At 29.7% G+C, this 11,717-nt stretch overlaps 2 protein-coding genes across 2 annotated transcripts; both read right to left on the bottom strand.

Annotated features, from left to right (window-relative positions):
* Positions 1 to 284: 284 nt before the first annotated feature.
* On the bottom strand, positions 285 to 7,761 carry LOC108905867 (DNA-directed RNA polymerases I, II, and III subunit RPABC1). The gene is made up of 5 exons (XM_018708917.1): positions 7,591 to 7,761; positions 7,443 to 7,531; positions 7,040 to 7,381; positions 6,426 to 6,504; positions 285 to 556 (listed from the first exon to the last, which is right to left on the bottom strand). The coding sequence occupies exons 1-5, from the start codon at positions 7,645 to 7,647 to the stop codon at positions 491 to 493; spliced, it is 633 nt and encodes a 210-aa protein (XP_018564433.1). The 5' UTR covers positions 7,648 to 7,761; the 3' UTR covers positions 285 to 490.
* Positions 7,762 to 9,385: 1,624 nt separating this feature from the next.
* Positions 9,386 to 11,227, bottom strand: LOC108905873 (60S ribosomal protein L12). Its single transcript, XM_018708928.1, has 4 exons — positions 11,072 to 11,227; positions 10,931 to 11,004; positions 10,660 to 10,840; positions 9,386 to 9,616 (listed from the first exon to the last, which is right to left on the bottom strand). Exons 1-4 carry the CDS (start codon positions 11,106 to 11,108, stop codon positions 9,411 to 9,413), a joined length of 498 nt encoding a protein of 165 aa, XP_018564444.1. The 5' UTR covers positions 11,109 to 11,227; the 3' UTR covers positions 9,386 to 9,410.
* Between the last annotated feature and the right edge of the window lie 490 nt (positions 11,228 to 11,717).

Raw genomic sequence — 11,717 nt, forward strand, 5'->3', positions numbered from 1 at the left:
ATCCTTCAAAACAGTTTCAACTATTAAAATATCTTTTCCCAAAAAGGTAAGTAGATCAGATAAATTCACAAGGGGTACATTTATTGACACCTTTTTCTTCTACCTGACTAAATTAATAAGAGGAAGATTGATCTACAATCGAACATGTTTTTAATATTTAATACCCAAACGTAATTCATTCATTCTTCGACACTACTCACAGGCCTGTTAAAAAAAACTGGGCTTACTGGAAGGATGATGGATTGGGCAGATAAGAAAGGAAAAAAATATATAATATACGTAAATCTCTATCAAAATGTAAATTTATTTGGTATCACATACAATTATAGACAGATGTCTTATTACCTACTTAAATATGTATACATGCAGAAACTGAATTAACGACGATAATAAACCGGCATTGACGAGGTGGACCAGTAATCATTATATTATAATTATTGGCCGGGACTCGACGAAGACCCTTATAGTTATTTAGGTGAATTAATTCATTTCAGCAGACAAGCCGGTAGGAAATGTAGCGTCCGGCCGTTTCCGATGATCGAATGATTTTAACCACCTGTAACAAGGAAGAAAACGGACTTATTTGTATATGCAATGGAGAATTTGTGCACAGGAAACGGTTTTTCTTCGGGAGATCGAGGAATTACTTATTCATTAGTCCATTATCGTTAATAATTAAATGTGTACGTGCTTTCATAAATACCTACAGGTTGTCTCACAATGAAGTATATTATTATAAACTTAGGAAGAAATAACTAAGGCCAATATTGATCCGGATATGAGCTGTTTTCGATATAGTGCTTCAAACTTTTTGGAAAAAAAATCATTTTTCTTAAATATTTCAAGAATGTGTAGTGATTTGCACTTCGAACAAGTAACTAGACCTATAAAATTAGGTAGGCTCAAAAGTAGGCCATATCAAGTTACAGGATGGATAGTACATTTAAAAAAATGTGTGTGTTATTAGGAAAATCTTCCAAGTTCTTTAAGAGATCTTATTCGGACTTATGACATCCAGATAGTAATTTGTGCAGTATTATCCTACACCTTGCGTAAATAATACATTTAGTGTCGATTTTTAAAATCTTGAAAAAAATTATTCTCTAGATTATCAGAGAAAAAAAATACTGCTGTTTAACTTGAATAAATCTAACCATTTTCGAAACATTCAGGTGTACAAATGGCAGTGCGGTTTTTCAAACATTTCTAACAAATAAATACTTTGTAAATAATTGTGTTAATTTAAAAAATGTACAGGGTACTTGGTATCTGTGTAGTACTGTATTTACTGTAACTGTAAGATGGCGAAAAACATTATATCTACCTACCCTCTGTAAATGGATATATCTTCCTTTAGTTTAGTATTACCCGCATTGAAAACATTACAAGTCGATTTAGTATAATTTTTTTTGTGCACTTTCGTGTGGGACATACTGTATTTAACAGGCATACTCGACGATTTTACAATCAATAGAAAAAAATTGTACTTTTCACGTACAAAGAAATAATAATCATTTTGGAATTTTCCTACAGACTACTATCGAAATAAATAAAATACGACCCCTGAGTTTGGAAACCGACATTAAGAAAACGTAGGGTCAAAAAAATTTGAAATTTGGACCATATATAGCGTCACTATTACTCTATAGTGTGCTAAAATTTCAGTTAGTTTCGTTAAGCCATTTTTTAGTTATTAATGAAAATATTGAAAAAATGACGGTTTTCTTCCTACAAAATTGATACTTCTTACTTTAACTCGTCATAATTTTTTTGTTAATTGATAAAAAAATTCCAAATTTTTACTGACGATAAGTCGAACTATTGTCTTTAGTACTGTGAAGGTCATTTGTCTCAAAAGCTCTTATTTTTTTTATTTTTAAGCAAAGCAGAAGGGAGTGCTATCTCCGTAAATATTGCGTTCTTTAAAAAAAGAAAAAACTGACATAGGTAGTAAATAAATGTAAACAACAATCTGAAAAAACTTAAAATAATACAGTTATAAAGGCTATACTGGTATACCCTGCATCGGACCGAGAACGTAACTGACCATTCCGATACTGTTTTTAAGAATATCATATTTATAACTGTATTATTTTAACAATTTTTTTCAGATTGTTGTTTACAATACCTATGTCAGTGTTTTTCTCTTTTAAAGAACGCAATATTTACAGAGATAGCACTCCCTTCTGTTTTGATTAAAAATAAAAAAAAAATAAGAGCTTTTGAGACAAATGACCTTCACAGTACTAAAGACAATAGTTCGACTTATCGTCAGTAAAAATGTGGAATTTTTTTATGAATTAACAAAAAAATTACGACGAGTTAAAGTGAGAGGTATCAATTTTGTAGGCAGAAAACCGTGATTTTTTCAACATTTTCATTAATAACTAACAAATGGGATAACGAAACTAACTGAAATTTTAGCACAAAATAGAGTATTAATGAGGCTATGTATGGTCCAAATTCCAAAATTTTTTGCCCCTACGTTTTCTTAATATCGGTTTCCAAACTCAGCAATCTATTTCATCTATTTCGACAGTAAGAATAAGTGAAATAATAGTTAAGATGACAAATAATTAAAAGATTTAATTTGAAAAATAAATTGAACAGAAACACCTTAATGGCAGATTTAAAAGAAAATTGTAAATTGAAAAGTAATTTAACTTATGCTATTGCTATTTCATTAACAGAAATGAAAAACCTAGCTCTACGAATACGACGCGGGTTAAGTGAATTAAAACACCCGGTTTGTATATATTATTTAAATTATCGGTTAACCCGCATGGAGTTATTTGATATTACATTACTTCGTTTCCTTTAAAATTTATTAAACAAAATACGTTAGCTGTATCTAACGGCGAATCAATAGAGTTAGCAATAAATTATTTAAGTGACCTCCAAGCTAACTTCACATAGAAATTGTTATATTAAAGTTACAGTATATTAAGTTTACTCTATTTCTTAAACGGAAATCAAAACTGAAGGAAATAAATAAAACAAAATTTTAAACGTACTTTGAATATGACAAATAAATGAAAGTCGCCAAAGAAATGTGATTTAAACTAATTATATACTGTAATAATGTACCTATAATTTCATAAGTTTTGTTAATAATTGAGTTTTTAACAGAAAAAAAAATTTTTTTTAACAGAACTGAATTTATGTTTTCAGTTAGCATCTGGTTTATCCATTATTTTTTAATAATAAACTTTGCTTTAAGTGCAATCCTGATTGAAACCATTTGTGAGAAATAACTTAATATTTTAATAGTTGTCTGATAAAATTTTGCCTACATCACAAAAATAAACATTCTTTGGGGAAATATTTTTGCATTCAAATGTAAGACAAAAAATTTGCTGTAACTTTGCGTTGAGATTTTTCAGTAGGTATCTCCCTAGCCATTAAAAAAAATAAATAAATTGTTTTTCATCAATAATTTAAATTTTATATTTGTGTTTCTGCCTAATAGAAGATTACCTGCAGAATATACTGTTGAAGCTTCTTTTAACTTCGATCAACTTGCAATTTCAAAATTATTATTATTTAATTCAACAAAGGTTAACATAATAAAAAAAAAATTGACAACATACAGGCTGTGCCACTATGAAAATGAAACTAGTGGAACTAATGCATAGTGCAAAGAATTTAATTTTGGTCTTGGTAAAATATGGAGATTCGAAGAAATGTCTTTCAATTTGTCAACCTGGTTACTAAAAATTTGAGTTTAAATTTCCTTGGAAGAATAAAAGAACATAGATGGTAATTTAGAATATCATTTACAACAAATACAGTCTGATTTCCAATATGTCGCTTTTAATAAAAATATATTTATTATGTATCTTTATGAATAAAATTATCTACTTTAGTTTAACATGGTTTTCAATTTAATTTTGTAACATTTAAAATGAAAACAAAAATATTAAAAATATGAATAAACTACCCCTTACAATAAAACAAAAAAAGTAGAAAGGAAATGTTGTGTTAGCTCATGACATTTGCACAGAATAAACGTGTTTTGACATTCCATATTTAATAGTATGTATCTGGTTGGACGTAATGATCCAAATAAAAATGTAACAAAAACTTGTATATACATAGAAAGATATAGAGCGTTATTCTTGTCAGGAAACAATAAACAGAACTGGAAAAATCTAACAAATGGTTAATTTTAGTGTATGCAAATAAAAAAAATTGTCCGAAATTTATTTACCTAACAACGCCGTCCACAAATAGGAGGATAACGAAAATATTCTTATGACCCTTACTGCCCTTTATTTATGGTTGGTAACGATTTAAAATATGTCTTAGTTCCAAAGGTAACAACTGTGAGAATGTTGAGTGAAACACTCTGTATATTTGTATGGAAGAAACTCAGAAAGAATTTAAAATTATTAGAAGTGAGATATGGTGGCCTCGACGTATTTTGTTAATATCCAAAAAAAATTACAATAGTTAATGTTCAATTCAAAGACTAATTGAACTGATACTGGTTAAGTATAGGTAACTTGTCAAATACAACTATATGAAGTAGTTAAAAAACTTTGTAGAGATAAATTCTACAAATATTTATTCAGTAGAACAGCCATATGTACCTATATTTTTCCTTCAATTCATTTAACTATTGTTACAATTTTTTATCAGCGACAGCTGGTAAAATTTAAACTGATAATATTTTGAAAATGAAGCATTAGACTGACATTTTTTTAGAGTTGATGTTTTGACAGACACATAGGGCAATTTTTGACGGAAAAGTTCTAAGATTTAGTAAATTTCAATGGAAATTTTGTCATCATGAAAGTTCTCTATGTGAACATAGAAATCATTTCCTAAAAAACTGTATAGGACCCACACCTCATTGTCAGAATGACTACTTTAACTTTCATCAATTGCCACTGATTTTCACATCATATTTCAAGGCCAGTTAAAAATAATAAAATAAAATTATTTCAAAATAATGTTATACATGGGATTACCTATAGAATTTAATAAAAAATTAAATTTACTAGTAAGCTTCTAAAAATTAATGAAACAAATAATTTCTGTGACACTAACATATTAACCTTTAAGGGAAGTGAGGCAACATTGTAGATAAAATTTTATTTCATTACATTAATTCTATAAATATAGGATGTTACAAATTCGCTTCTCACTACAGGGATCTCGGAAATGGTAAAAGATACTAAGTAGCTTAAATAGGGGCAAAGTGCACAATCAGGGGACCAACATTATGCTTCAAAAAAATCAAGTCTAACATGATTAGTTTTCGAAATATTTGAAAAAAAAAACGAAATTTTGGAGGCATTCATGACCCCCAGTACTGTACTGCCTCAGCCCAAACCAGATTTTCAGATGTTTTGTCTAGAAAAATTCATCTTCAATGTATTCGTTTCAAATTTATCTATTTTTTTTTTAGATTTCTATGTTTCTTGAATTATTGCACACTCTAAGTATCGTTAGACCCTGTGAAATCCACCTAGTTATTTAAACTATTACCATCATACGTTTCTAGATTTCTTGCATACTCAAAATTCAAATAAATTTCGACCTTATTTTGTTCAGGATATTCGTACAATTACATCTGACATGCTTTTTCACAGTTGCGGTTACAGGTATAATAAATTCCGATTATATTATGCTTATGTTCGTTTTCAACATTTTTTGGCAAAACGGAAACTTTTTTGAACATTTACTGTAATTTTTTAAAGTATAATATTCATATGCAATTTTAAGAAGTAATTTGTTATAATGAAATTAAAATTGTAATGTTTTAATCTTGATGCAACAACTTATTGAATTATGTGTGACCAGGTGATGGAGATTAAAACTCTAATAATGTTTTATTGTAACGTATATTATTCAAAAAGCTTAAAAATCCTGTTTTGCTCGAAAAAAAATCTGTCAATGCTGATAATAATGCACCTCAAAAACTAAAGAACAATGCTATTACAATATTGTTCGTTCTAGCTGTAACTCTGTTCCCTATACAAACTACCAATAATTAAATAAAGGTAATAAATTATCTGTCACTGATATATGTTATGTTATTAGGTACTACACGACATGAGATATATTAGCAAAAATATTACAATACCCATGTGACGTATATATTATTGTACTTAATAGTTCCAAATAATTACTTTCATATTGAAAAAACATACGTTTATTTTAAAATATCTGGTTATTCAACAAACTAAAGATAATATTTTTTAATTTGGTTAATGCTCCTATTATATCGAATTATTGTAGAAAAGAAAATTGAGATGTAGATAACACTGCTCCTGCACTCCCTCTATGTAGGTAAGTAATCACGTTTTATTAGCTTATAAAATCAATGCTAACGTTGGAGAGATAGGACAACTTGTTAAATCAACAGTATTAAAAACTAAGGAAACAATAATCCAAAACGAAAAAAATAATGCACTAACCTGTCCTCTTTTTAATCCAAAGTACCTGGCAACTGGATCACCTGCTTGAATTCTCATCAACATATTCTCCTTCAATTTACTGAACACTAATTAAGGAAATAATATAAAATAAGAAAAAATATTTCTAGTGTTCAGACTGATCTGGATATTGATTTTTTTGGAAAAGGGTTTCCTTTATTTTATTATTAAAATTAGTTTTAATATTACTGGCAAGATCAAAACATAAAAATATAAATACACATTTACAGAGCCTTCATAAGCCACATGACCATTAATTTTAATTGAGACAGTAATTTTATTTAGCAATTAAATTTCAGTAAATGATTAGTATAATGAATCAGCGATCACATTATCCCGAGTATAGACGCATCATTTGTAAAAGAATCATTAATATTGGTGCGCTAAGATTTAAGAATTTTTATTTGACAGTACCAGTCGTGCAATGTTGTGTTGTCTAAGTTTGGAGTTCACGCGGCTTGTAATCATTTATGAAGACTTTGTACAAATCTTTATAAAGATTATTTCAATGAACTGAATGACAAAGTTTTATCATCTGTAGCATATATAGATAACAATAACACAATATCAATTTAGCAGTTTAATAAAAAGGATACTATCTTGCTAGAAGTTCTTGTTTTTCTTCTGGTGTCATCACTACATGTTCCGGAACAAGTTCATGTTCAGTAATATTAATAAGCAACTCAGATTCCAAAAACTGTTCTAAAATATATTTAGGGGCCATATCCACCAACGATTGTTTAGCTGAAGGAGTCATGCCAGCTTGTACGACTATAATTGCTCTATGAATATTTTCATCCTGCATACGTGAACAATATGTCTTTATTGTTTTTATACCAATTTTTGAGTCGTCTGGGAAAAATACGAACATCTGATCTGTTGGGTCATCATTGTGAGCGACTAGTACAATTAAATCACTTCTTGAAGGTCTTTTTTCACTAAAAGAATGAACACATTTTTAGTAAAACAGAAAAACGTGCTTTTTATTTGTAAAAATACCTTGGTTTGTCTCCAAACTGTTCCTTAAACTGCTCCAAGGTCTGATCCAATTCATCCTGAGTCACTAAATATCCTCTATCGTGACACAACTGCAAAATAATAAATGTTAGAGGTTTTAAAAAGTTAGGTTAACATTTTTAAGAGGTACCTGCATTACTGTTTTACGAATTCTCCATAATTTGTATGTCTCAGCTTCATCATCCATTATGAACAGTAATGATTTAAACTTTTATAAGTTAAAAAAAAAATTAACAAATTTTTATGTTTACCAAATAACTTCTGTAGTCGACTTCGCAAAACTTTCAAAGCACTGAACACTGAAAATTGATTTGAATAACGTTGCGATAACATTTGCTGCTTTCCAATTGCCAGAGAACTACTCCTAATGTGTTCTACTGTTCTACATTTTAAATACACCAAGGGGTCAGGGGAAACAAACAGGAACACTTTAAGAGTAAAATGTTTCTGCTTATTAGAACACAAAAAGCTAGTTTGAAGTATTCGTGAAGTGCATCCGAAGTCACAGAGTAGGTACCAACCCGAAGTACAATTTTTGGCAATTGGAAAGTAGCCATTGTGCGCACCAATGGCCACTGAACTTGGAGCATGGACCAAATATCGCGTGTAAAAAAGTGTATATGCTGTAGAAAGGGCGATAGGGTCAAATATGTAATGTTTGGGTACTCTCTCCCTTTCTTAATTTTATTTGAATATCACCAGAATAAACAAGCGCTTGAGAAAAAGATAGTACATGGTATACAAACTTAATCTGTCTCTTTCTGTCAATCGTCTAAACGGTCTGTCAATGTACTTTCTCTATGTAATACTTGCTCTAATCCACTGAATGAGGCACAAATCAGAAACCCCCAGTGAACATGCAGCATACAAATCTAAAAGAAATGTAGACCCATGAACTGGATACACACTGGAGCGGATGCATATTCTTATGTTCATGAAGCAAATTTTTAAGATATGCAACTTTCAATGAGAGAGTTTTCTGTCTCTCTCGCATTCTTTGACATTAATATGTAGAAGTTAGGAGCGATTTACTTTTAAAACGATTTTTCTTATATTCTTAATGATTTTTTTTGCTTTGAAATTGATGTAAACTAATAATACAAATTTAAATACTAGCAACAGAAAATATACCCCACATCTCACATTTGGTCAAATTCTGTTCAACTAAAAATGTAATTATGCACCTACAAAGCCGTCTCTTTTCATTGTCGTTTTATTGAATAACGGATCTTTGATCCGGATCGTATTGTTCGAATCAATAAAAGTCGAAAGAACGTGTTTTTGAAATTGTGTTTAATCCAGAGTGTTTAGTCTACAAATAAACTGAAATACTGAAAATAAACATAACCTTTTAAATTTGATTAGTTAGCAACGTTAGCAAGTTAGTTAGTCCTGGATCTGCTAAAAATATAATGCCGACGAAGAGTTAGACCATTAATTTTTTTACCTTCTTTTGCTAAGTTGTAATCGATACAGGAATTTCAACTTATTGGCCTTATTTGTTACACAATCTTTAGGTTAGAATTTTAAGATTCAAACCAATTGTGCAAGAATCACAAAAATTTTACGATTCAGAAATTACAGTATTTTGCCAATCCTGATGTAAAAATATGTTCAAAAGAATAGCCACAGATTCCAAAATATCTGGTGAAACGGGTTATGAACTAAGTATTTGGATGAAAAGATGGCTATAAGATAATCAAAATGACCCAAAATTATGTATATGCAAGGTTCAGATTCTTACCGTTTAGTGGGACCACGTAAATCTTGTCTATACAGGAAATAGGTATATTCAAATGTATAAAAAATAGTTAGCAACCCTACTGATATGTACCATCTTAATAGAAAACAAATTAATTTTTTAATTTCATCTTGGAAATAACTTTTTAACTGAACACTACAATTGTAGGAAATAAAACTCGTAGAACTTAAAAATGATTTATTTTAACTTTATTCTTCTGGAACTTCTACAGTACCATCATTTACTTCGTCGATAACATCGTGAGGAAGTTTACTGTCAATGGTACACCCTACTGACTGAGCTGTGCCAAGAACTTCTTTTACAGTTCCTGCAAGATTTTTTGCCATCGAACGGGGCCTCATTTGCCTAGCAATGGAAATAACATCATCAAAGGTGATATTTCCACTGTGTTTTACTGAAAATAAATTAATATATAAGTACATCATCTAATAATACATACAATTGTTAAAAATTAATAGTTTAATAAGTAGTGATGGAGGCTATTGAATAAAAACTATCGAAATATTCTATAGTACTAAACTATTTGAATTATTTGAAAATCCAAAAACTATTTCAATGAAAATAGTAGAAGTTAGTAAATTATTGGTTCTACGCCTAGTGCCGCTGAATTAGTAGTCATTGGTCAATAGTCCTGTCACTGTGCTAGTTAATGTTAGTATTTAGTAGTCGACACAAGATGAGCATAAATATAACAAAATATAATAGAAATACAAAGGGTGGGTCTGGATACGTACATTGTCGGACTATTAAGTTTTAAGACTGATTTTACTGTGGCAAAGTGTGTGGCGCTATTTATGTGTGGTCAATGGAACTACATAGTGGGAAGCCTTCTGGGCGACCAAACAAATCAGTATACGTGTATCTATTATGATAATTGTCATGGAAACTCACATTGAACAGCATGCAGTAATCAAGTTCCGTTTTAAAACCGTGAAAACAGCCATGGAAACGTATCCATTATTACATGCAAATGGACTACGGTGAATCTGTATCACATCCAACTCAGTTCCGTGAAGTTTTGTGAAACATTGAGGCTGTGCGCTCTGCGCTGAAGTCCGATCGTTGGCAATATTTTCGAATCGACAAAATGTACTACTTTGTCACAATATTGTCTCAACGTTAACTGTCTTATAGATTTTTGACTTGGGTAAATAAACGTTATTTAGAATATGTAATATGACAAATATATGAAAGGCTGATAACCAGTTTTATATAGAAATTATATAAGCAAATACAAAATGGATAACTTTAAAGTTTAACAGAATATATTGTTAATCTCCTGTAGTAACACACTTAGTATTTCGTAAGCGCGAGTTGCAATAAGAGATATATTAATTTAGCACATGGAGAATTTGATAAAAATATGAATAATTTTTATCATGTACCCTGTGCGTAATTTAAAATTTTAAATGGAAAATAACAACAAGCTATACTCACTATTTTTCTGTTTCTTCCTATCACGAGGGGGTTCCTTAAGTGCCTTTATTATAAGCGAAGCTGCAGATGGTACCACAGAGATGGTTGCTTGACGATTCTGGATTCTAAGTTGAACGGTGATTTTTAGTCCCTTCCAATCTGCAGTACCTTTTGCGATATCGTCACCAATTTTCTTGGGAGACTAAAAGAGAAAAACATATTTTGTCTCATGTCAACATAACCTATACATTATGTTAACTAGAATGAATAATTTATTACTTTTTCAGCTTACCAAACCTAGAGGTCCAATTTTAGGAGCCAAAGAAGATGTAGCTCCTACTTCACCACCAACACAGCGGAGGTATACTAAAAGAAAAATATTAAATATGCATAAATAACCTAACTTTTGTTTTTAATAAATTTATAGACATACCAAATTTTATTTCATTCGGATCGAACTTTGGTGGCATTTTTAGTTAATTGGTTACACTAATTCTGTATAAAAAATCTACAGAAAGCCGATGATTTCAGATTTCTGAAATAAAACTATCGTCCACAAATTCTTTCACGAAGGACGATTTTAAAAGAAAGCTGTCAAATTGTGCGCAGCTTCATTTATCTTTCTGGCGCGGGAATTATAAAAATTATATATAATATTTATAACAAAAATAAAATTCTATTTATTATTCCTATTGTACCCATGATGTTATGTGTCATTTAAATATAAAGCCTTGTTAGAAACATGTTCATGTATATCTATTAGAAATTATGTTTATTCACAATTATTTTTAATTATGGATATAATTGCAATAATAATTTTCTTCTTTATGAAGGAAAATGGAACCAATTTTTAGTCAAGTTGTCATTTTCATATTTTAAATTTATTTTCCTGTCATATCATTAATTGAATTACCAATACATACTTGGTTTTAAAGATATTTAGCTTAGAAAGTATTAGCGAACTGGGAAGTTATATTGATTGACAAAATGATTATAACATAATTATAACATTATTGAATAATTATTGATGTTAAAGAAGCATGTAAACAGAAAACTTTCTTATTTTTTTATTAATTCTG

Source organism: Anoplophora glabripennis, unplaced genomic scaffold (genome assembly GCF_000390285.2).
Source record: "Anoplophora glabripennis isolate ALB-LARVAE unplaced genomic scaffold, Agla_2.0 scaffold228, whole genome shotgun sequence".
Classification (NCBI taxonomy): domain Eukaryota; kingdom Metazoa; phylum Arthropoda; class Insecta; order Coleoptera; family Cerambycidae; genus Anoplophora; species Anoplophora glabripennis.

Excerpts from the sequence above, each read along its gene's own strand:
- LOC108905867 (XM_018708917.1), bottom strand. The coding sequence starts at position 7,647 with ATGGATGATGAAGCTGAGACATACAAATTATGGAGAATTCGTAAAACA. Across the intron at positions 7,532-7,590 it reads TTCGTAAAACAGTAATGCAG|TTGTGTCACGATAGAGGATA; the intron begins GTACCTCTTAAA and ends ATTATTTTGCAG. Across the intron at positions 6,505-7,039 it reads CAAGAACTTCTAGCAAGATA|TAAATTGAAGGAGAATATGT; the intron begins GTATCCTTTTTA and ends ATTAGTGTTCAG.
- LOC108905873 (XM_018708928.1), bottom strand. The coding sequence starts at position 11,108 with ATGCCACCAAAGTTCGATCCGAATGAAATAAAATTTG. Across the intron at positions 11,005-11,071 it reads TCCGAATGAAATAAAATTTG|TATACCTCCGCTGTGTTGGT; the intron begins GTATGTCTATAA and ends TTTTTCTTTTAG. Across the intron at positions 9,617-10,659 it reads TAGGAAGAAACAGAAAAATA|TAAAACACAGTGGAAATATC; the intron begins GTGAGTATAGCT and ends ATTTATTTTCAG.